Here is a 26,523-nt window from a genome sequence, read left to right as displayed (position 1 = left end):
CGTGGGTGAGAAGTATGACAAGGGTAGTGGATATGGTGGATAGAGTGAAGAGATTGAAATGGCAACGGATGAAAGGTGAACAAGTGCGAGAATGGTACCCGAGAGGTTGGAAAGGGGTAAAAGTAAGACCGCAAGGAAGATGGGTAGACGAAATTAGGAAAACGTGTAGGGTGAGATGGATGAGAGTTGCGCAAAACAGAGACGAGTGGAAGCGTCTTGGAGAGGCCTTCATTCAGAAGTGGATAGTGAATGGCTATGAATGATGATGATGATGATTAGACTTGCTCTTTAAATAACAATGGACCTCTCTACAAGTTAACGAAGCAACAGAGCAAAAAAGCATTGTTCTTTTTTTAAAACGCTAGCACATCCGATCTCTACTATGGCGATCCAGGCCAAAACTCAACCCCTGGAGTGTTATCGGTTATGTTTATCCTTGTATCAACATAGGTTGGACAGTGATCGATAGCGGTGATTCCTATATTTGAAGAAATTTAGGAGAAACTTGTCGAAATAATAAGATCGTACGATTCTGGATTCTGGAGTCTAACTAGACGTGCTGTGCCGTACGATTCATTATGTCAGATTTTCCATACACGTTTCTCATATTAAACTACATTCTCGTTAGTTGGGACTGTGGCATTTGATGCTGACGATGATTATGAATGCTCCAGGAGCAGTAATTGATTAGTCTTTAGCCATGCTGTCAACATTAATGGTTTCAACCATCAAAAAAGGAACCTTAAGTGGAGCAGACTAAAATAATTTCATCCTCTCCAAAATACTATGCATATGGATCCGTTGTTAAAAGTATTGTTATTAGGGGAGCGCCACAATGATCTGATTTTAAAAGTGTGCACAGTAAAACTTGATAAAACTTTTAGAAAAGATCTCCATTTACATAGCATACATATATTCATTGAAAGCAACAGGAATGTCAATGTATTGTGTCTATTTTAAAATCGAAGACTTTTTTTGCATTGACCATATCACCAAAGATCAGAATGTTAATGGACAAACCTGTAAGATCAACGTCTAATTCTCTATCATCAGTCAAAAGTTCAGCATCATCCATCAATTCAGCATTAGCTCCTTGTTGACCAGTTCTCGAATTTGCTAGTTGAGAATGGAACTCCTCGCGAGCCTAAAAACACAAAATTAACATAAAAAATCATAACCAAACATCAAAAGCTCCATATATAACTTAAAAACAATATCAATACTTGAGAAATAGCATCTTGAGGGGTGCCTTGATCATTCAGTTGATGCAAAGTGGCTTCGAGATGTGACGTTCCCCGAGGATTGTGAACGAGTCTTCGTCGTCTTCTAGCATCGTCTTCCCACAAATCGAGCTTCCAGTAGGATGGCCTATTTTGAAAAACCAATCAATTATTAGATTCATACAAAATTTTCAAAGCAAACTAATTAAAAATTGAGACCCACTTCTGTTCTGACTGCTCAGCAGAACCCCAAGCACCGTGCCTATTCGACATTATATGTCGAACCTTTTCTAACAATCGACAAGCTATGACTCCGTCTCTTCGTCTGGCTGCTGTTATCAAATGATCACACATGCGTTCTTCTTCAGCTCTTTCCAAGACTGTCGATGAACATTGGGACTGAAAACAAAGTATAATAAGTACAAGGGCAATGGTTGAACGTTCTCATCACTATGAACGATACTCACTTCAAAGTCTGCATGCTTCAACACATCATCGGCTCTCATCCGATTCAATATGAATTCGGCTTCATTGGCAACCCTGACAATGTGATCTTTCATCGCATGAGACAAAAGACGACCCTCATTGATCAATTCAATGAAAGCTAAGCCGGCATGCTTCTGTAAAGAGTTCTGCCACTCTTGAGAACACAGCAACATCACCAGTTCTACAACGGACGTACTGTTCTTGAATGTAGTCAAACCTGCAACGAAAAATTATTATTCGCATCGCATTCTGAGCGGTTGATTTGCAATCGTTACGCAGATATAAATGAAACCTTTGCCTTCCATCAGCAACTCTTGTCCGTGGCTCCCGATCAGCGTTTTCGATAAGAACGGTGCAAAGTCTACCATGATCTCCCTCAAGAGCGGACACACTGGACCTAGTGCCGTTTCTAATTTTTGAGTTAAACTTGACTCTCTATGAGATACATCAGTTGGAGCGGATAGCGGTGGTAGAGAATGATGCTGATGGCTGATGTTATGTTGGGGTCGGCCACGACCTGTCGGCGCGTGCGGAAGTGGAGGTTCATTTCGTGAAAGGGCCACATCTGGACCACGACTCGTTTGATGATGAGATTTATCAATGTGATCTGAAATATAAAATTCATACTTATTTGAATATCCTAACATATTTTCTCTAGAAAAACGTTATGCGAACAATTTTTCCATACAAAATTCAGTTGTTTCATTTTATTGACATGGTTCATTTATTTTAATTTAAATAAAATAATGTGCAAATCTAATTATACATATAATATACACATGTAAGCGAAGATATACTAGGCGTTTCCTAAGTCTAAATGCTTAGATATTAAGATCAAATAATCAAAATATATATGTATCAACTGCTCTCGGCTAAAAGGGGGTACTTTTAAGAAGAACAAAATTAGTATGAAATTCTGGTAAAAATAAGATTATTTTAAAATGATATTAAAGTACTATTTAGATACATATATACAAGATTTTCATGTTAATCTTTTTTCTACAACAATTGTTTTCTCACCGGCATGGATGTTGCCTTCTTGATCTCTGATTCCGTGTGTGTTGCTTCTCATCTGATCTCCTCCCATATCAGTGTCTTCATTCAGGTTAACATCAGTCCAAGACTCATCGTTGCTAGCCATTTGCTTGTTGTCGTCCATCATGATTTCGCTGGAAGTCTCCATATCATTATTAGTCGTTTCCGTGGAATTCAAATTCACCGATGCGATATCTTCTATCGAGTCCACACTCTGAGATTTCGGGAATAGAAGGCAAATATTATAAAACAATCACATATCAACGATCCACCAGCGATACACACAAATTGAAAACAATTTTCATTCCGGCACATGTGTGAATTGAGTGACTTAAAATAAAACCAACGGAACTATGACTGCATATATAGTAAACTGATTAAATTAATTACATCAAATTTAAGCAGCAATCTTAAGCTCAGATACCGCAAAACGAAGAGATACGTGAAGTTATTGATTTAGCATGAATTTAATTTGATTTTACTACAGTTTCATATGACATATCCAAAAATATTTCATTACATTTGAATAAGAATTAAAAAGGGGAGATTAATTTAAACTTGGCCACTGGTTGTTGGGCAGTGATAATGTGTTAAACATAAAATAAGCAAAATTAAAATCAACACGGTGAATATATTGTAGTGTTTAAATATGAAGCGAGTGAAAATCGTGTTCAACACCAAACTCTTCAACGTCAAACTATGTGAAATTAATGGTAACGATAGATACTTATCAACAAATGAGTATCATGTTATAAAAATAGCACTAACTATGTGTAATATTATAACGTCCTTTTAGATAAACACTTAACCTACAACAGAATTGCTCCGCAAAATGCTATGTATGTATATATATGTATGTACATGGGAAAACATCAATATACAATGAACATGGGTCTATAATTTACGAAATATTCGAATCGAAGTCAATTAGACTTTATAATGAATTTAATTCATGAACATTTGTCATACCACCAATACCAATATTTTATAAAATTATAAAATTTGTACAATAAAAAAAATTTTTGCAACAAAAACCAAATCAAAATATCTTTCATGCACTGCGTGATTCTGTTTTCATATATTATATCTACAAAAAATACATGTCTCTCTACTAAAAGCCATCTAGCTCTGTATCTTTTGCCTATTTAGATACGAATACTGTGGGGGAGTAAGGGGGGTTACTTTATCAAGAAAAGAAAATCAAATTTGTGTGCTCATCGAGACACCTATTCATATGTATGTATATTATATAAGTATACGATGGACGTACAATATCCAAAGTACAAACCAATGTCAAGTATTTAGTGGGTGCTCCTTTTGGTTTCAGTTTTGCTGTTTGCTATATAGACAAAAAATAAAATTTGTGAAAAAAATGCAATGTGACCAAAAAACTTGTGTTCGACAAATGCACAATTCGCAAAATAACAAAACATGCTTACTTACCGTCGAATAAACGACTAACTTAATATATTGATTGATTTATCTAATGAATTTCTTCATTTATGTATGTATGTATAAATGTATATTATATGAGCTAATATTTGTTCTATGATAAAATCGCACACGAAAAGCTTTCATAAATAAAATTGTACACATAGGAAAAAAACCGTTATATAATGAAGTGTTAATTGTTGATAAATTAATAATAAAATTTAGTGAACATTTACTATTTATCTAACAAATGTAATTTTGATAATTATCGGTGAAGGATCAGAGAATTTATAAATAAATTTATTGAAGAAACGGGGCCAACTCAAATTTTGGTATAAAATACTGTCATTGGAAAGATGTTTGTGTGTGAAATTCTAAAAATATTAACTCAGTAGAAGGGGGTAAAAATTTATTATAATATTTGACGGACAGAAACAGAGAAATGTAATATTAATAGAAGTGGCTTTAGGTGTTATATTGTTGTCAAGTGACATTTTGTCCATAGAAAAACCTAAATAATTTTAGAATCATTCGTATCTGACGCTTGGTGCTCGACGTATGTCCGATAAAAACATTTCTGTTTGTTTATATTACTCGCAAGATGGGCAAGCATCGGTAAAAATTGCACAATACATTCAAAAACACAATAAACAGCATGGGATACATCTTTATAAGTAAATTGATCCGATTGTATTCCGTGCGATGTAGCGTATTTATAGAGACGTACCGCGTAAAATTGACAACAATTATTTATTCGTAAGGGCCCCTCTATTCTTATTACATATCTCTGGACAGAAATGTCAAACTAAATAAAATCGTGTTCGTGTGCATTTTTCCATGTACGTTTTCTTCTATGTGCGCAATTTTTGATGGACATTTTGTCGGTGTGCTTTTGATAATCTGATCGCCACTATTATAAGATAGTTTTATATAGTGTTTTTCTTTATTAAATGTAACGTTGTACAGACGTAACTATCGTTATCTTAATCCCAAACTAACCTTGTTCTGATTGACTTTGACGTTCAGTGTCGATTGATATAATGGCTCTTCTCTGGATGCGGTTGTGGGAAGTGGGTCAGGTCCTTTGTCTTCTCCCGATTCCACCTAATCAGTGAACGTAAACAAAAAAGGGGAAATGATAATGCAAAATCAAAAAACAGGAATTATGATAATGATAGAGGTATTCAATAGGTTGAAAGGTAGTCTAAATAACTTTGGTTCAAATTAATAAATAAATAAATCAAAATAACCCACTCACAGAAAAAACATTCCATTATAAGTTCCACATTACAGAAATTCAACAGAACGAAACAAATAAAACAACATTGGAACAAAATCAGAAGAATATAAATTTTGTCACTTTTTTTTGTTCACAAGATGTCCATAGCAAATTTAATTGAAGAAATGTACACACAGAAATCTGGTTTCAATAAGCGGATTACATAAGAAAATTTATTTCAAGTGAAAGAAAATCGAAAAACTGAAAGATTTTCATTCACACTACCGCATCCAAGGGTGAAAAAAGTATGAGAAAAACTATAAGAAGCAAACAATACAATGAAAAATAAAAACGTATGGTCAAAAGTGGAGTGTGTTACCAAATAAAATAAGGAACAACTGTAAATATTCCAACAGGCATCATTTCCAAAACGCAAGATAATGTTCAATCGGAGGGCAGATTCACAAAACACTATATAGTTGAAAGTTTGAGTGTTCACAACAAGGCAAAAGATGGTTTCGTAAAAATATCAAAGAGACAAGAATGAAGACAACAATGCAATAATAAACATGTATGTATATATGAAAAATACAGATATTTTTTTTACATAAACATGCAATAAATATAAAGCAGAAGTGATTCTATAATATAATAATAATAATAAAGGCATATGAAATTCAATAATAAAAAATGCACAAGAAAATACTTCATATAGTAATAAATATAATGTAATTAAAAAAACATCTAGTAATAAACATAAGTAAATCGCAATAAGTAAGTAATAACTTAAGCTGTCGATCAACATGGTACCTCGGTGGAAATAACAATATTCTTTTGCGATTAAGCCGAGAAACCATAAAATAATTACATATTTTTAGTTGAGAGTCAAATATTTAATATGTTAGTAAATGTGATGTTATTTAGAGAATAGAAAATAATAATAATTTAAATCTTGTGTACCTTATAGATTCTAATGTAATTATTTATATGATTGAAAATGACAATCTCACCTTGATAGAAGGAGAGTCTTGATCTCGAAGAACTGAAGAATTATTTTCGTCCACGACGATAACGGCATATTCGACATCGTCGTGATTTGATCCTGAAACATTTCCAAACATTCGTAAGTAAAGCTTGATACATTTAACAGAATGAATATGAAAGCAATTTTGATTGAAGACACAATGCAAATGGATCACACGAATGCATATATGTAATGATTTAAATAAACATTTAAACCATTTGTAAATGTTCTGAATGAAAATGATAATATTATAATATTTTCAATTCGATTCAGAGCCATTATTATATTCAATTATTAACAATAAATAAATGTAATTTCACACACAAAATAAATAATCTATACAATTATATATATACGGTAAATATAATATAATATTCGGGTGTGCCAGGATGAGGTTAAGACAGATAGTATGTGCAAATTATAAGTGAAATTGTATAAATAAATGCATAAAATACATGCTGGGTGAATATAATGGTAAAAAATAAAAACATTTTTTATGTATATTTATATATACAATATTTAACGGACGTCCACCAATTCAAAAACAAAAACTTTCAAACGCTTTCGCCTTCAATAGATTGATTTGGGTCGAAGAAGCACATTATCGATAAAATTATAATTATAGAAAGGGAAAAATTTCATGTAGCATGAATAAACAAACAAAATATAGGGTTTAATACAGGATTGCCAGATTTCCAAAATCACAGATCGGGACATTCACTATTTCGAACGATCAAAAAGAAGTTTAAGAATTAATGAAAAAATTAAGAAATAAATATTTTTAATTAAATTATAATGTACATATATAAATAAGATGAGAACATATAAAAAATAGTCACTTAATAATCCATAGGAATCACAGTTATTAAAATATATTTGATACAATTACAAGAATTACATTTTGGTTTAAATGCAAAAATGTATACAATCCTAACAGTTTCATTAAAAGTTTTTTTTTTAGCTTTTAGCTTGTTTCAAAATATGTTTGCCAACTTTGCTCGATAAAATTGCATTAATTCAGCTTCTACGGTTTTTAAAAATAATCTATTTCTCTCCTTTCTCCAGGTTGCACTCATCAGCCTGTATTCTTTCGCAAATTGCAATGGAATGTAGAATTGAGAGGATGTGAACCACAATTTTGTACAAATTATTGCAAGCGGAATGATCTTTAAAAAATATTATCCATTTCTCATACATTGTTTTTTTCTCGTTTGCTTCATTAAAAATTTGTTCAATAAACAGACATCTTCGTAAAGAAGGTCAACATTGTAAATAATATTAAATTATTATGTTAATTCTGCAATTGAAAAAAAAATCGATTTTCATGTTTAGTTTAAGGACAAGACTTTAATGGATTGAAATTTGTTACTTTTGAAGTCAAATCATTTCTATTTACATACATTTTTGTCAATGATATTGGTAGGCACTTGGTCAATTGTCGTTTCTCACTATATGCGGATTATTTAAAGCTGCATTTGAGTATATATTCTGAACGTTCTTGCAAGCTTTTACAAGAGGATTTAAATGCTCTTCGTGCTTGGTCGTTAATTAACCGTTAACCGTCTTAATGTCTCCAAATGTTAGGTAATGTGTACTCTAGATCTAGATCAAGCCCCAATTGTACCTTTCTGGTAACTCTGAATTGAACTGGGTTGAATCTACTGTTGATCTTGGGGTTGCTTTTCAGAGTGACCTAAGGTTCTACAATCACATTGATTCTGTGTGTTGCTCTGCTTCAAGGATGCTAGGGTTTATTTTTTGCAAAACCCGAAATTTCCATAGTCCTATTGTTCTGAGGCTGCCAGTGAGAAGTATCATGGAGTATGCCCCTATGATCTGGAGTCCTTCAGCCAAAACAATCTCTTAAACTCGGACTTATCCAAAGATGCTTTCTCTCGCTTCTTTATAAGGAGCAATATGGGATTTAATCATATTTATTTCCTTCAAGATTTGTCATGGGAATGATCAGCCACACTTCTTTTGAATACAGAAGAATGTTGCCCTCATCAAGTTCTTGTTTTCTATATTATCTCATGTCAGTCTATTCTGGCGGAGATTGGCCTTCATGCTCCGGAAAGTTTGATCTGGACCTGCCATCGTCCCCTATTTCATATTCCTCTGGCAAGAACTGTGGCATATTTTAATTCTCCCATTCCCCGAGGCCTTCGTTTCTTAAACTCACTGGATGGTGCCATTGACATTTGTCAAATCTCTCTTCATCTGCTTCCTCGGCTACGGGGGTCGCGACTAACTAGAGCAGTTAATAGTTGACAATTTCAATTAGTAACTGTTGACTTGGCTCTTATATTTTTATTTCTTGTAAGAATTTATATGTCATGTATATATATTTTTTCGATGCGGTGCAAATGATCGACAAGCGCCAGACAGACTGAACCACAGATTAACGACACGTGTACCTTATGCGTGCGCACTGCTCGCACTTACACTAAGCGAAATCTACCCGAAGTACCGACATACCTACCCTGTATACGTTCTGTGCTTCTGATACTTTAGTTCCGAATTTTGCCTTAAACTCGCCAGAAAGATCCAACTCAATTTTAATAATTGCATCTGTGCACATCGAAAGGTTACTCGTCATCTGATGTGCAATCTATCATTCGTGAAGTCGAGAATTGCGTTGAAAGCAGTAATCCAGTTAATCTGTGGTTCAGTCTGGCGCTTGTCGATCGTTTGCACCAAACCCATATTTTTACTTCTATTTATGTATGTATTTTCTTCTGTTCTTAATCTGTTTAGTACACTCGTCGCTTTGGAGCAATCTTTTAGGTGAGTGTGCATGATTAATTGATATATAATAAAATAAAATATACAAATTTTGTTGTCGGGATTTTCAGAGGCAATGCGGGACTCGGGATTTATCTGTTGAACTCGAGACAGTCCCGCTCAAATAGGGACGTCTGGCAACCCTGGTTTAATACGAAGCTTTTTTTTTCAATTAAAAAATGATAAAAAGGACCAAATCGTGGTGACTTTCGATATGAATTCTTTCAAAATAAATATTATAGAAGATATAATCAAAAAATACATATAAAAACATAGGAAATATCATAGTAGGTATATAAAAGTAAACATTTAATAATCAAGAAAACACCCAATAGTGTTGAGAGAGCGGGAGAAGAGAGAGATAGAGAGATAGAGAGAGAGAGAGAGAGATTTAGAACATTTACCTGAATTCATCGAGTGACCACGGTGATAGTTTCCAAGCCTCGAATATTGCATGTTGTTGTTCATATTATTATTGTAATTGGAATGGTTTGAATGGTGGTTTGCCATTTTGTAGTGGTGGTGTTGTGACGGTACGTTTGCATAATTTCTGTGATGGTGGTGTGAATGCTTGAGATTGGAGGCGTGCGAGTCGGTGATGTTTGGTGAGTTGTGGTTGGATGGATATTGAGTGTTTTGACTGGCATTCGGATGAGAGCCAGGTAAAAATTGAGGATAGACGTGGTGGGACCACTGAGGGAAGAGCGGCCTCGAGCTCGCTTAACGGATAACAATAAATATATATATATTTTGCAAAGTGACGGAGTGATTGATTTATTATTACCATATTATTATTTTTTGATTATCATCAAGCCGCGTGTAAAAAAGGAAAATAAAAATATTCATTAGAATTGGTCGCTCGACAGGAGCAAAAACTAAAGTGGATAAAAAAAGTAGCTTTTGATAATGTTGCTCACAGTTTTCCAAAACGCGGATACAAAAAAAAAAAAAAAAAAAAACAACAATAATTTGACACACTGGAAAAAGTATCCAAATTATAGTAATAAAGTCAAACAACATAACCTATGTATATTTATTTGATCAGTATCAAAATCAATTTTTGGTCAATAAATTACAAACGTTGTCAGTAATGTATCAAAACGGTCAGTTAAATGTAGCATGTACATATATGTTACAGTCCAAGTGTATATTTCGTTTGTTCATGAACACACTAGTTTGTTCATACACAAACGAATTTGGCCAATTTTAGTAAACTCAGACAAATTGACAAACGAACTATGTAGTACTTGTACATGCAAAAACTATTAATTTTAGTATTCTCAATCGTTTGTTCCATTCTTTATGTACATATATAACTTATCCTGGGTTGAAATATTTTTAATTTTAGCAGAAATAGGAATTACAGCAACGTTGTAATGTGATTTCCATAGGATTTCCCTTATAAATACTTGCCGTTTTGACCAGAGAAATGTTATAATAATAGAAGTGGCTTTAGGCGTCATATTGTTGTCAAGTGACGATTGTCCACAGACAATCCTAAATAATTTTAGCATCAGTCGTATCTGATGCTTGGTGCTCGACGTACACATATGTATGTCCGATAAAAACTTCTCTGTTTGTTTATGTTACTCGCAAGATGGGCAAGCATCGTTAAAAATTGCACAATGCATTCAAAAACACACAATAAACAACATGGTATACATTTTTATAAATAAATTGATCCGATTGTATTCCGTGCGTTGTAGCGTATTTATAGAGATGTACCGCGTAATATTGACAACAATTATTTATTCGTAAGGGCCCTTCTATTATTATAACATTTCTCTGGTTTTGACATCTCATAGGTTTTGACAGCTACAAGTTTCATGCGATACTGGTGAGTCTATTTGAAGATAGCTTTTGCCTGTAAGTTTATAAACTAAAACCAATAGTTCGTGTATGAACAGACTAGTATGTTCATGAACGAAACAGAGTGAACACTTAGATTGTAACATATACATATTTTTCTTACTACTATGTAACAAATATTAAACTGAATAAACCTAATACTGATACAGTTCTGAGTAATGTAAACTTTAAAATTATAATAGATTCAAATGTTTATAATAACTTGTTCCATTATTGACCGGCCTTTATTGTTTTGTACGGACCACTTTTGTAATTAATTGCTGAGCATTTATGGATTCAATCATTGATCGTTTATGAATTTGGCTACTGATCAAATAATAAGTTGCCGAAATGTATGTATGCTTCGTTGCATTTCCATCGTAACGTACAATATATGACTAATAGTTTGAAAAAATGAAAAACTATGAGCAATTATCATATAATTGCTGTGAAATTACGCTACACTTTAATAAAAACACTATAAAATGCTGTTCTACCATTACTTTCATTGTAATCAGTGCAAGTGGTCATGACACATTTATCATAAAAATATTGATTTCACCGCAAATAAATCGTGTTATTCTCTTTTCTATTCCAATTTCTTGCTAAACATTGTGTGTTTGAATGTGTGGATGAACAGAAATGTTCAAAAAATTATACAACATATGTAAAAGGTATAGCAATTTTTTTGCTGTTCATATCCATTATACAATAAAATTGGTCAAAACGAGTGTTTTGATAACTAACAAGCGAGTGATTTTAAAGCTTTTCTTTTCAATAAAATAAGTGTTAAAAAATTACTATAAAAGGAAAAAAAGCATCAGTGAAAATTAGTCTCATCGAAGTGTTATTATTCTTTTCAGTGACGGGAAAGGAAGTGCATCTAAGTGCATCACACACAAAAAAACAACTCAATCCTTCGAAACATACGGTCATTAGCAGAAAACACAATCATGCTGTATCTATCCTTATTTAGCACTAGTGTAGGTATATATGTAATTCAAATAAATAAACAATCACTGTTTTCATACTAGAAAACTGCACAAAATTCACAGTTCGCTCGAGTGTGTTATATATTATTATATATAGTATATAAAACTTTCAAGTTATGATGAAACGAAATCAATATCGAAAATCAAGTCATACTTAATTCGTTTTACCATGCGAATTAATCATAAGAAATACCAAATGAAAGTAATAGTATAAACACAACTCTAAAAAGTATTCACGTATAATAAACACACCGATAAAGAAAATTGCTCGGGTTGTGAATTTCCCATGCCTGCCGTTAATAACAAATTTATAATAATCACCTAAACATGCAAAGTGAAAAAAAGTGTTGTAGGATTCGATGGACCAGGCTCACCTTGGGATTCGTGTTTTGCATGCGACTGAGGCATCGGATGATCTCGGCGAGACATGGCCGGAGACGGGGGAGCTGCTGGAGGCGGTGGCTCCAAAATGTCACGATATTTAGACACCATGAGAACAGAAATGAAGTAAACTATGGCTAACGATAGGAACTGTGCTTGTTTTGTCTCTTCCTATAATAGACACGTACAAAAAATTAATTAAAAATAATACTTAAATACAATAAAAACAATAAATAAATAAATTTATGCATATTAACCACATCTCTGTAGATGACTGCTCTTAATCTATTCACATCCATATCTTGGAGCAGCCTTTCGGGATCTTTGACCGGGCTTGAGCCGTTTCCTAAGCTTTCACCGGGAGTCTTGATATATAAAATATAACATTAAATACAATACTAAATCAAAATTTGAATAAATATTAATTAAAATGTACTGTATAAACCTTGGGTGATCCTCCCCTAAGTGAGCCATTATGCGTCATAGCTATACGAAGTCTTTCTTTACATTCCAAGCAGTTACGAACAGCACACGTACAAACCTATAAAACATATACAATTGGTTTAAAAACTAAATTTTCTATTATATAGTCTCATTGAATGAATATAAAATGATAAATAACCAGTCTCAAGCACTGTCTCAATATTCCACCGCTGGACATATTCTTCTCGGCTTCTAATTCACCGAAATTCAAAGAGCTAGCAAATATGAGAACGTCCGCCATGCTGACGAGACGTTGTAAAAAGGTAACGGCGACATCTATCGGCATACCTTGGGTAGGCTCTATCACGTCCAATTCATTCTGAAAAACACAAAATGACAATATAACACTATAGGAAATGATTCATTCATATGTAGGGATTGTTTTGAACAATGTTGTCTTGAACAGTAAATCAGATAAATAGAAAGGTTTAGATAGTACTAATAAATCGATGCGGTGCAAACGATCGACAAGCGCCAAACAGACTGAACCACAGATAAACGACACGTGTACCTTATGCGTGCGCACTGCTCGCACTTACACTAAGTGAAATCTACCCGAAGTCCCGACATACCTACCCTGTATACGTTCAGTGCTTCTGATACTTTAGTTCCGAATTTTGCCTTATTTAAACTCGCCAGAAAGATCCAACTCAATTTTAATAATTGCATCTGTGCACATCGAAAGGTTACTCGTTATCTGATGTGCAATCTATCATTCGTGCAGTCGAGAATTGCGTTTAAAGCAGCCATCCAGTTAATCTGTGGTTCAGTCTGTCTGGCGTTTGTCGATAGTTTGCACCAAACCCCTAATAAATACCAATAAGAAAATGCTTACATTTGGAGAGGTAGCGGAAGCGAGCAATGGCAAAAGTCCTCCGCATGCAATAATTAGATTATCAGCTAATTGGGATATCAAATGCACTGTATTGACGACGAAAATAGCATTTTCACTACTGTTGACGAAATCCAATACTGATTTCGTAGAATGACTCCTCCAAACCTATAATTGAAGCAAAATAAAAATTATTACACAATAATAAAACCTTTATATGCATTTGATAGTTAAAAAAACATCAGTTTTACTTGAATATCTGTCTCCAATGAAAACAAGACATCGGATAAGAGTCTTTGATGAATGTAAGACCATCTGAATTCAGGGATTCTGAATGGAGGCCTGGTTGGACCCGGTGAGAACATTGGACGGGAACACTTTGGTCGTTTGTTGTCTAAATGAAGAAACAAGTATTAGATACAAAATATTTAATAATGTACACAATATAATGATATTTAGTATGAATTGGTACCAAAATGATTTGAGTCGACTTGGGTACTAGTCGAAGCACTCCGAGGTCTCTTTTGAGGAGAGCCGTTGCATACATTGGTTTGTTTAGAGCTGCTGTCTCCAGATATGGAGTGATCTTGACTGGTCGCACTGTCTTCAGGAAGACTCACTCGTCGGCTCATGTCGCGGTCAACGCCATCTCGAATATGCTCTGTTTGATACTCTTCTTCTTCGTGGTGAAGGGTTTGGGCGTCGTTGTTGCTCAGAGAGATATTTTCGCTGATGGTAGAAATTGGAGGTATTTCTGGTGATGATGGTTCAGTTTCCACGTTTTCTGGATTCGAATTGTCGAGCTTTTCAGTGTCGGATTGGTTCTTTTCGTTTTTGGCATTTTCGCTTTGTAGCATGCTGTCTTGTTCGTTCACTGTTTTGCTGTCGTTATTGTTCAGATTGCTCATGCTGTCTTTATCGTCCGATTTGAGGATTGAAGGTATTTTACTGTCAGCGATCAGATCACCGTCAATCGGTATGACGTCGCCTTCATCAGATTGAATCGGAGATATAATATGAGAAATGTTTTCACTGCTTACTATTTCAGCAATGACGTTTTCACTATCAGTCTTTTCATTACTAAAATCGTTGTCTAATTTACTTTCAGCGTCGGCTAATTGAACGGTTTCGATTTCAGATGTTTCCAACGAGACCAACAGCTCAGGTTTGCTAATTTCGACTATGCTAGCAGGAATTGCTTCAACTTCCTCGTCACGATCTGGATGATCAGCACCGGTTTTTAAAATAACAGTTTCAATCGCACTATTTATAATATCTTCAACGACACTTAAAGCAATATTGGCCGGACTATCGTCGATTATTTCATCAAGTTTCTCCTCTTTGATTTTATCAGTATCGACGTTGGATACTTTGTTGGGACTGGTGGTTTCAGTCGGAGTCAGGTAAGCTTCAGAAGGCTCCGATACGTCAGTTTCACGGTCATTTGGAGCTGAAACTTCTAAGAAGTCCATCTCGCGTTTGGGACTTGTCGTCTCGCTTGCCGATAGACTAGAACAGCCTGCGTTATCTGAATGATCATTCTTGCGATCGTTTTTAATCGTTTCTAATATATGGTCGATATCTTTAACGGGAATATAATCTAAGCTTCCGTCTTGTGAAAAATTTCTCTCTGGTGATCTTAAGCTATTTGAATCTACGTTAAAATTGTCAGACGTATGATTATCTACATGATTCACAGCCTTATCCTCAGTTGACAAAGTAGTAAGTGAATTGGAGTCTAGCTCTGGTGAATGACACTCGTTTAATAATTTTTCGGAATTGTTTAGAATCTCCTTGATGATCTCCTCGGCCACCTCCTTTTGCTCGAACAATTGGTTTTCTAAAGTCTTTTTGATTTCATTGGCTTTTTCTTCACTCAACTTCACGGGGGAATCATCGGAATTGCCGTTACAAAGTTTTAATTCTACATTAGGAATATTGTCACAATTGATTATGGAATGTTTATCACTATCACAACCACTATCATTATCAATTTGTTTGGAATGTTTTTCGGGAGAATGTACTTTGCACACTACACTGTATTCGACATCTTCGAAGTTAGTCCGCGTTTCATCGACATTAGAATCGTCGGCTTCACTGGCACTTTTGTTAACGTCCGAATGACTGGTCATATTCCTTGAGCAGCTGCAATCTGGAGGTTTGCCGTCTTGAATCTCTCTAAGCGAGAGACCTTTACCGATCTCCGTCTGGGAGCTGTGGTTGATCCAGCGTGGAGTTGGATTTTGGAATTCGGTTGGCGAGTCTTCGGAGGTTTCCTGACCGTCCGACAGCTGAGGATAACGAGTGTCAGTAGAAGAGCTGACTCCAGAAGTCGTCGAAGGTTGATCCCAACCAGATATTGTACTGATGGGACGCTGTTGTCTTTCAGCAGGATCGGTTATGTTGTCGGAGCGACGCTGCTCGTAATGCTCATACATTTGAGCGAATTGAAGTTTGAATTCTTCGTATGATACCTAAAAATTACACAAGTGAGAAAACAACGCACATTTAAAACAAAACAACAACAGTAAAATATAGTAGGAATTGTACCTTTGAATGAACAATGGCTAAGGTATCCACCCAAACTCTCCAGCCTCCGTATTCGTGTTTGATCGCATGATGCAAGAGCATCCTAAACAACGAATATACCATATCAGAGATTTTCTGCTCTTCCGTATTCTTTGGATGAATATAAGCCATCGCGATGAGCCACTCTTGCCAAACAGACATTTGCAAGACTGTTCTCCTATTTTCTCGGTTGTTATTACACAGTAAAGTCATATCAGAGAGGAATAACTTCTTCACTTCTAAGAGTTGTTCGCTTTGTTTTGATTGGCGAATCAATGTAGCAACTACTTTAAGAATCACTGAAACGAAAACAATCACTATTTTAATCTGTTTGAATAAAAAAATTAAATAATGTTTATATAAAAAATGAAATAATACTTGGATTTTCTAATCTGTAATGATTTTGCGGTTCAGCATGACTCGTGTAGAGTATCTGCTGTCCGACATGTTCCGTCAGTAATTCGTACAATGCATTATAGCAAGGTAATGTAAGTCCTTCAGGAGCGGCTCCGAGTCGGACAGCGAGTAATGTATATAAATTGTGGGGCGACATTACATCATATTTACGTCTGAAATAACACAAACAAGTCATCAAACGCTAACAAGACAAAATAAATAAAATATAAGGGAAAAAAACAAACATACTTATGTGTACTTCTGCTTAAAAAGAAACCGAGTAGCTTCAAAGCTTGCAATCTAATAAGTTGACTGTCGGCGGCTAAGAGTTTGAATATCGTTCTTACACCGTACTGGAAAAGCAAAATTTTTCATTAATAGGAAAGTATAGTTACATTAACTATGTATGTATGTATAGTAACGAATGTATCAACATTATAAAAAACGAATCATTTGAATTTAAGCTACGCCGAAAAATAAAAATCACCTTTACATCAAATGCTGGAACCATTGAGCTTGGATGTTCTGACATTAACGAAATGAGCATCTGCAGTACGTCGTGCAAATTTTCATCCTAAAACAAACATAAAATTTTAGGCAAACGTGTCAAAGGAAGTATAGATCAGTAAGGAGGTGTTGTAGTTGTTACCCAGTGTATAACAATTGACATTTCCCTACACTCTTACATAGTGATATGTAAGATTGCAGGCAAAGTCAAGTATTCTATAGCAAATGTCAAGTATTGAATGGCAAATGTTAAGTATTATGTGATTTATAAGCAAATATTCAATAAACATACCTCATGCATAGTCGTTAAATAGTTTAAAATACTTTGAAGCTCATCATCTTTGACACCGTTTCCGATCATAATCAATTGCTTTAAGAATAACAAAATGTACGCTCTAATTGTTAAAATATCCTTGTGAGCTGGCCTTGGACCTTCTGCAATAAATAAATAAATATATTTAAGAAAATAATTTTGGTTGTGGCTATTTGCAGGTACTATATCTGCAAATTATTGGCTATTTGCAGGTACTATATCTGCGAATTATTGGCTATTTGAAGGTACTATATCTGCGACAGGCGCAAAGCCTTCTGCGCATGCGCGTGAACTGTCACTGTCAGCGTGTTTACTGTTAAAATTTTGTTTTAAACCTCTTAATATTTAGTTCGAACTCGTAAAGTGACGTAGAGTAAAAAATATAATCCAAATTAGTTAATATTATTAATTGTTAGAAAATTATTATCATATACAACGTATAATACCTACATACAAGTACAAGCCGCGAACTAGCTAAATGGTATAAATCTATTATAATAACGTGCGAAATTTATTTGCCTCATGTATAATGAACGATTGATTAAACAATACATTAAATGTAAGAAACTATAATCGGATTATAAGTTCACGCGCATGCACAGAAGGCTTTGCGCCTGTCGCAGATAAAGTACCTGCAAATAGCCACAACCAATAATTATACCATTGCATTCAAAATAAATAATAAAAAAAACTAAAATACATACCTAAGCCTTTAGGTACAATTCCACTCTTTTGCCTAGGATTCACAACCCAATAGTAGTATTTCAGAGTGTGCACTGTTTGTAGAACTGTGCTTACTCTCCTGACGTTGCTGTAGATTTGAGTATCAGCTAGGAAGTCTGTCGCTAAGTAACAGTAGAGTCGGGCTTGGACGGCAGCCGGAGTATGGATCCAAAGAGCCGGATTGAAGAGGACATGGTCAAGCAGCTGCCATGTAAGAAAAGAAAAGGAAAACACCTTCGAGTCAGAATGAGACTAACTGCCCACAGGTTCAGTGCACATGAGTTTTTTTTTTCAGTATTACTAAACTAAATCTGAGATTATACATATTATTAGTTAAATATAATCATATAAGTTAAAATTTTTAATTTAATTTCAGAATATATATATGATTAACACAATAATATTTAATTTAATTACACATTATAATACATACAATGGATGCGTCACAATTTTACAACGGATAAACATGCATATAGTTAATTATAAGGATTTGACGAATGGTTTATATTTAATTAAAATATAATATGTTTAAATGAAGAAAAAATCCACTTATAATACGGGTTATTATATATTTGAAAAGTATAATAATATGAATAATTCGGAAAAGCATGCATTTAAAAAGATATGTAATACTGAATAAAATAATCATGCGCACAAAACCTGTACAATACAAAACATAAATACATGAATGTAAGTTAAAAAATTCATAATGAAATATTTAATAATAAAAAAAATTATAATAAAATCTAAATTAAATAATATATGAGATTTTAATTTTAGAATTATGTATATAATAGGAATCTTCATGCAAATAATATTTCAATGCATATAAAATATTCATTCAAGATTGTAACCAAAAGTTTGATACTCAATATTTTGCACCTATGTACTAAATGGAAAAAAATATTATAATATGATAATATTAAATAAATAAGGAAATTATATTATACCATAAGTATATCATGTTTATGTAAATTAAAACCGAAGCAAAATCAAAGCTATACTTTCCTCTACAGACGCTATATGTATGAGCATTGCACGTGTTCTTCACACGTGCCAACTTACTTGTTTAAGAAGTAGTTCTGAGTTGGCACTCAAGCAAGTGACCAAGTGTTTGGTTAACTGCAAGAATCCATTAAGCAGTTCGGACGTGAGATGATCTCGGGAGCATCGCTGTAGCATGAAAGATATGACGAGGAAGCCTCGGCACTGAATCATGTGCTGCTGCACCGTTTGAGACGACTCGACCAAGGAACAGATGAAACCCAACAGCTTTGAACTACAAAAATAATTTCATATACCAATTGCAAACATTATAATAATACAGTCACTTATTTAATATGAACACGGCCTCAGCTAGTATGAGGAAATAGCCGCAGATTTAGCTCATTAAGAGGGGTGAACACCAGCGCCTTGTCCATACAAACGTATTATACTTCTCCCTTCCTCAATTATGGCACTAGAGAAATTATTTTTTAATATGCTATGGATATCCACCATTGGTATGCATCTATCGTTTTATTTTTTTGATTAGTTATTTTTTATAGGAGCTAGGGAGCCGCCAAACATTTATAAAATCGCCTCTTTTTTACACCCACAAAAAGAGTCCAGCGTGCTTATTTAACGGTCGATTTAAAAAAAAATACGCGCATAGTTGCACTGTAAATATCTTTCTCATACCGATGATGAATTTTTTTTTTAAATTAGTCCAGTTTTGGAGGAGAAAATAGGAGAATACGAAACCTCGATTTTGTCGATTTAAAATACGTATTATCTGGTCGAAACGAAACTGTCGCATTCACTCAATATATATATTGATATATATTGTCGCATTCACTCAATATATACATTCACTCAATATATATATATCGAAGAAAGGAACGGCAACAAAATGAAGGTTTCGAGTGTACAGCCCTCTTAATGATATTCTGTAGGCTTTTTGAGCCTAGCAGTAACCGAGGTCGACTATACAAATAAATTTTGATTATAAAGTATATTTTACCACAGCATGGGATCCCGTTTAGCTTCGCCGGCTGATGCACAATCATAAGGCATGTCCAATTGGGAGAAAAGTGGAAACAAAACTTGTATACCTCCTATGGAATTGAGCGTACTGTGTATTGAATGTGTTATGACGGCTTTCACGTCCTGAAATCATAATAAACATACATTTAGTCGAAGATATTGTGTCGAAACTAACAATATGCCATTGCAGTCAAGTTACCTGAAGCATTAGTGCATGCGGTGTGTGCACAAAGTAAGACACATTGCCTTTGGGTGCACTTTGCAAACATAGTTGACTGTCCGTGGCCACAGGGTTGTACATGAAGACTATGGCTGCTGAAAGTTTGCCGTCGTATAATACCTGGAATATTAATAATTTTGGACGTGTAAGATTCAAATTCTGGTTCAATACAGTGTATTTCAAACACAATATGTAATAAGCTTGAATAGACATCGATAGTGGTAGATAATATTTTTAAAATAAAACTTTTTAAGCAGCGTGTACTGAAGGATAACCCACACGGCCTGTGATTGGTTGAAATATGAAACGTTATTACGTGCAGCCAATCAGAAGCGTTGTGATCTTAAAGTGCACGTTATTCAGAAAGTATATACATATTATGTTACAGTTGAAGTGTATCTACAACTTTTAAATATATTTTGACTAGTTGGAATATATTCCATCTAGCTTGGTACCAACTACTTTTATATGTAGTTGAAGTGTATTTTCAGTTGTAATATATCTTGACTAGTTGGAATATGGGTTTTTCAACCACCATGTTGGATGAAAAAGTTAGACTTTCGTAAAAACGTCACTTGATCAGTAAATTGAGTAGTAAAGTCACATTTTTTTGTTGTTTTGAAAACGTTCGTAGAGTTATTATAGTACGATACTCATTATCGTAATTCGTAATACCTAGAAAATATTAGTGCTTTATTGAATTCTAAAGCATTCGTAAAAGCACCATAACTGTCAAAACTCAACTGTTATATTACAACTAGCGCACATTGTTATGTGCGCTAGTTGTAATATAACAGTTGAGTGCATATTACTGTATTTGTGTATTTGTGCACGTAGAGCTATAATTTACTAGTAGATTTGTAAATGAATTACCTAAAACGCCAGTTGGAATACTTATGTATATAACAACTGAAAATACACTTCGACTGTAACATACATATATATATGTATAAGAACATAACAAAATCATTTTTTTGTTAATCAATACAATTCCGTCTATTCAAACTTACGACATCCTGAAAATATGTACTAAAATCAAAAAGAATACATCAAAAAATACGATTACATCAAGCAAAGCAACAAACATTTATATCTATGAATCACATCTAATTTTTAAATACCTACATAAATAATGATAGATTCTTTAAAATGCAGTTTACTTTTTGAATCGATCATTAAATTAAAATATTAAATAATGTAACACACTAACATCAATTTTGGGAATTTAATGAGAAGGCTTGTATGTAATGGGATTAACTGAGGGATGTCAATTAAGTTTTGTATTCATTACCAAAAAAGGAAAAATGAGGTTGATCAATAGGATTTGGAGAACAAAGGGCCCGGCCATACCGGGTGACTGGCGGGCAACTTAGTGGGTGACTTTGTTGCGCGACCAGATCAAATGTATGCAGTTGTATGGAGCATGCCATACCGGTTGCCCAAGCCATAAAGTCACTCGACCAGAAAGATTGGTTGCCGGCGTTTGGTGATCTTATTGCTTGAGCAACCGGCATGATCCCTCAAAATGTATAGCGTTGTATTGATAGGTTTCACACTCAGTGATTAGCTATCGTCACGGATTGAAAGGTATAAGTGAGAGGATTCTTGGTCGTTTCTGGTTGCCCAAGTTGGGTGACCACGAAAAACTACGCTTGGGCAATAAAGCCACTCACCAAGTCATTCGCAAGTCACCCGGTGTGGCCCGGCTATAATTGGGACAAGATAACGAGGATTACAGTATGTAGGATAGACTTATCTGTAGGGTAGAAGCGAAGACATTCAGATGTTGTACTGAAAATTTAGGTCAGCTAGGTTTAAAATAAGTTATTTTAAAGTATGAATATAAATGAATCAAGAGGATATTATGAAATGGACACCAGTAGATGAAGTACTCTATCGACTACGACAATAGTGGATCTTGGGAGACAAGTTAGACTAGACAAGCCAAAGTTTGATCTGGCATAATTAGGTTGTGCATGAAAGGTAGGAGACGAGAACGAGGTGGGCACATTGTTCTACGATGCTGGAGTTCTACCACATCGTCAACATCCCATGTATATATATTATATAACTTGAGAAACAGACAGAGGAATCGAATTTCACGGAAACACTCAAGTCCCCAGCTAATTGTTAATTCAGCTCTTATCTAGCACACACGACAAGCTCCAAACTCCATGCATAAGATTACCAAATTCGATTCATCGCCAGGTATGTGTTTGATTCGTTTATCGCGTATGCAAATACAGAATAAAGTGAATACGTGGGTTGGATCCTTCTTGCATAACTACAACCAAAATATAATCTAAAAGCATGAGAGAAAATCTAAGTTCAAAGCCGTGATACAAATAATGCGTTTAAATTATTATGTATGTATAGGGTGTGTGTGTGCGTTGAGCGAATGAAAGTAAATTAATTCAGCGTTGAAAATAAATTTTACTTAACAATTTAAGCTCGAGGGATTTGCATCTCATCTTGTTCATGTGGAAAAGGAACAAATGTTGCATAATTTAGCTTTTTAAACGGCCGAAAAGACAGGACGACGCAAAAGTGCTTAATGTTATAATTGACGGATTAATATTACATGTAATATTTCAGAAGATTATAAAAGGATTACCGACTGAAAGTTTGAATAGTATAATAATGCACAGATTATACAAATATAAAAGGTTGTGTTTTCGAAAACGCGGCTTTTAAAATAAGCGCATTACAAATTCGATTCCAAATAATTTATTCAAATTCCCCGGGAGATTTACATCTTAATTATCGAAGTGAAAAAATTGAATCGGGTACGGAAAAAAAAAATAAAAAAAGAAAAAAAAAAACGAAACGAAACGGCGAAAAACGAAAATGAGCGAAAAAAAAGCATCTGCCGTAATTTTAATAAAATATTCAAAGAAGAATTGCAAGAGTGGGAGGCGGGAGAAAGGGATGGGAAGGGAATGAGAAAAAAAACTTACTTTGAACTCGGCACAATCTCCGTAAGTAATTTATAGCCATCTCATAAAATGTTAAATGTACACCACCCTATATATCAAATCCTCCCCCCCCCCTCCCCTAGCCTTTTTCTCATCTTCCATAGGGAAATTTTCATTATGGCGAATCATCCGAGATTTGGCGAAAAAGGATCGCGAGATTCGTAGGTACGATGAAACGAACGTTGTAAACAGACTTATTGATTCGATCGAATTTCTGAAAAGCTAACAAGTTAATACTTATGTATGTATGTATATTTTAAGCGGATTATTTATATTTAAAAGGAAATACTGAACGGTAATCACAGAAGATTTTTTTAAGATTTAGAGAAAGCTCAACGAATATATATTGGTGGCAGAAAGTGGGATGAGCTTATATTAATGTATTATAAATGTCGACATTCATGGGGATATTTGTCGGCAGGCAAATCCCTCTTAGGGATTTTAACTAAGACAGAACGTACAAGAAACGAATTTCAATTTATATTGACAAAATAAAAAAAACGTGTTTTTTTAGAAGATTGTTTTTCGAATTGAAATACTTTTTCCAATGACAGCCAATTTGATAATTGACAGCTGATGTGTGCTCAGTTTGGTTTGCCATTTCACCATGAATAGACGTATGCCTGAACAACGATTGTAAATTGTACAAATTTATGTCGAAAATTGTGGTTCATTATACCATTATACTACGGTTGTGAATTGACCACCAAGATCGTGTGATTATTGGATTTTTGGACTATTTTCTGTGGGGATATGTGAAGTCGCTAGTCTACGCCGATAAAACAGAGACGATGGACGACTTGGAAGCCTTGGCCGCGTTATTGCCGATATACGGCCCCAGAAACACGGTCGAAAATCGGATTTCCAGATAGCGCTTTATTATCATATTCAATCATATTCGAATCCGATATCATATTTAAACACTAATGGCATAACATTATCTTTCAATAACGCCAAAACCATGGCCATTACCACGATTTTTATGTGTTTTATTTCATTTTAAAGTTCTATACCACTAAAAAAACACCTTTATATATCATTGAAACTTAGAAGAGAGCATTTATGAATTATTAGGTTGGCTCGCACAAGTAGAGTGAGTGATAACGTGGAAGTCCTCTACACATTGATTTTAGTTGGACAAGTTGTTAATCACCAATAAATTGATAATGAATTGAGATAATGTTTTCCATGAATGCGCGCATCTTATGAGAGATGGACGATGAAGGTGAAAGGTTGATGATGGTATATTTTGAAAGTTTGCCAGTTGTAATAAAGATATTTTTCGGAGTTGGAAAGTTTTCCAGTGTTTCGGAGATTGTCTCGGTAACGAAGTGAAGTTTTATCTATTGGCGAACTATGAGAGTACTCAGCGAGTAAAAATAATAATACGTTTCGGATATTCGGACACTAATGGTCCAGAGATATGTGGGGGTTGGGTTATAAAAACAAGATGTAGTTCGGCTTTTACGGTAGTTTGCAACTCAATATTGGAAACATAAACTAGCAGGAAAAGTGGCGAGTTTTTAACGAGCGTTGAAAACTTTTCCCCGCTCGGTCGATTCCAAACAATTTCCACGGAAAATAAAATGTATACAACTGCGGATAAATGAAAAAGGGGAAACGGCTGCCATTTTGCAGAACTACATCGGTGGAAATTAATCGGAAACTAAGTCAAAACGCTCGCACGTTTTTGTGACGATGCAAAATTCTATTAGGCACAGAATGGAACGGTCAACTTTTATATTCACAATTTGAAATGTTTTATTTCACAAAATATATGGATTCAAGATAAACAGTAAAACCTTGATTATTCGTATTTTCGATTATTCATATCAATCGAAGGCTCATGTGGAAGCTCCTGTTTCAGGGTCAAATTAATTCAATATTTTGATTTTCTAAAAGGTTATAATTAGAAAATCTATTAATTCAAATTGAAATTATTAAGTATAAAACAAATGAAGTGATGATTTTTTTATTCCAAGAAGTTCTAATTATATGATGTATTTAATATCTCCCATTATTAGTTTATTTATTTCTTTATTAATTTGATTAGAAACGCGAATTTTACGAATTTTGAACAACCTCATCCATTTCTCGTCTGTAATCTAATATATAATTTCGAAAGAGACTTTGTAAGTATTGTTGGTTGAGAATCGAAAGGAAAGTCAGTGTCTACGATGATTCGATTGGTTGAATATTATTTTTTTTCGATTCAAATAAATTTAATAAAAAAACAAATTAATATTTACCATTATATTCGCCATGTTTAAGCTGTTTATATTACAAATACTGAGCGAAGCCGGGAAAAACAACTAATACAAAATAAATGCTTCGATGAATATATTAATATAGCTGGAAAACAAAAATAATGAAGAAACGGTTTTCAGCTTCTACAAGAAAAATAATTTAAAACACCTCGTCATAAAATTTATATAAATAACAATTTATAAACATCATCAAACTCTCACGGTTTAGACTCTAGTAATACGAGACTTGTACAAATGAAATTTTGTGATAAAACAGGACTGCCAAATGTTGACATCATCATACAGTCGATGAGTTTCACATCCTTAGTTCTCACGACCTACTTAAAACATTGACAGCTAATCATTGCTACACAAACCGTACCCCCAGTACGAGTGCTAGTCAATACGTAATCTACCTACTACGCGATATCGTCTCCAGTACAACGTTCTAAAGTTTAAGTGTCGTAAAATATACTAAGTGATTGCAAAAAAGTATCTTAAAAGTTTGATTCAGTGTTAAAGAATCTCTTTCATCTCATCTAACTTGTGCGAAAACATAATTGAACTTTTAATTGAAATTAATAATAAAAATACAAACAACCCCTGAGACCATTGAGATGAAGGAGATATCACCGAGAATTTAAATTGCAATGTGACAGATTCTGGATTAGAAATTCTGAATTATGAGTAAATAATTATGTAAAAGTCAAGCTTTGAGGATCAAGAACAAGAAGACGAAAAGGAGGTTCTAGAAGAGGGAAATATTAGTCCTATACATTCTGAGGATTTTTAATGCTCAGATGTCGCCATGAAAT

At 34.2% G+C, this 26,523-nt stretch overlaps 1 protein-coding gene across 1 annotated transcript in view; it reads right to left on the bottom strand.

Moving 5' to 3' along the window:
• The window catches only part of rg (A kinase anchor protein rugose), a 748,758-nt gene that overhangs the window by 180,598 nt on the left and 541,637 nt on the right, over nt 1–26,523 (bottom strand). Inside the window, exons 10-33 of the mRNA XM_077443290.1 lie at nt 20,467–20,607; nt 20,245–20,390; nt 19,308–19,521; nt 18,224–18,446; nt 17,499–17,641; nt 17,187–17,273; nt 16,949–17,052; nt 16,682–16,872; nt 16,286–16,602; nt 14,208–16,209; nt 13,987–14,129; nt 13,739–13,903; nt 13,043–13,222; nt 12,866–12,961; nt 12,678–12,785; nt 12,414–12,591; nt 6,402–6,493; nt 5,172–5,276; nt 2,727–2,955; nt 1,999–2,313; nt 1,688–1,923; nt 1,444–1,619; nt 1,224–1,368; nt 1,021–1,144 (exon numbers count right to left, since the gene is read on the bottom strand). Of these exons, the coding sequence (XP_077299416.1) occupies nt 1,021–1,144; nt 1,224–1,368; nt 1,444–1,619; nt 1,688–1,923; nt 1,999–2,313; nt 2,727–2,955; nt 5,172–5,276; nt 6,402–6,493; nt 12,414–12,591; nt 12,678–12,785; nt 12,866–12,961; nt 13,043–13,222; nt 13,739–13,903; nt 13,987–14,129; nt 14,208–16,209; nt 16,286–16,602; nt 16,682–16,872; nt 16,949–17,052; nt 17,187–17,273; nt 17,499–17,641; nt 18,224–18,446; nt 19,308–19,521; nt 20,245–20,390; nt 20,467–20,607 (5,860 nt within the window). The remainder of the gene's footprint in view (nt 1–1,020; nt 1,145–1,223; nt 1,369–1,443; nt 1,620–1,687; nt 1,924–1,998; nt 2,314–2,726; nt 2,956–5,171; nt 5,277–6,401; nt 6,494–12,413; nt 12,592–12,677; nt 12,786–12,865; nt 12,962–13,042; nt 13,223–13,738; nt 13,904–13,986; nt 14,130–14,207; nt 16,210–16,285; nt 16,603–16,681; nt 16,873–16,948; nt 17,053–17,186; nt 17,274–17,498; nt 17,642–18,223; nt 18,447–19,307; nt 19,522–20,244; nt 20,391–20,466; nt 20,608–26,523) is intronic.

This window comes from Arctopsyche grandis, chromosome 12 (genome assembly GCF_051622035.1).
Source record: "Arctopsyche grandis isolate Sample6627 chromosome 12, ASM5162203v2, whole genome shotgun sequence".
In the NCBI taxonomy this organism is placed as follows: Eukaryota; Metazoa; Arthropoda; class Insecta; order Trichoptera; family Hydropsychidae; genus Arctopsyche; species Arctopsyche grandis.
The sequence above is the reverse complement of the archived record's forward strand: the minus strand, read 5'-3'. Positions and strand labels throughout refer to the sequence as shown.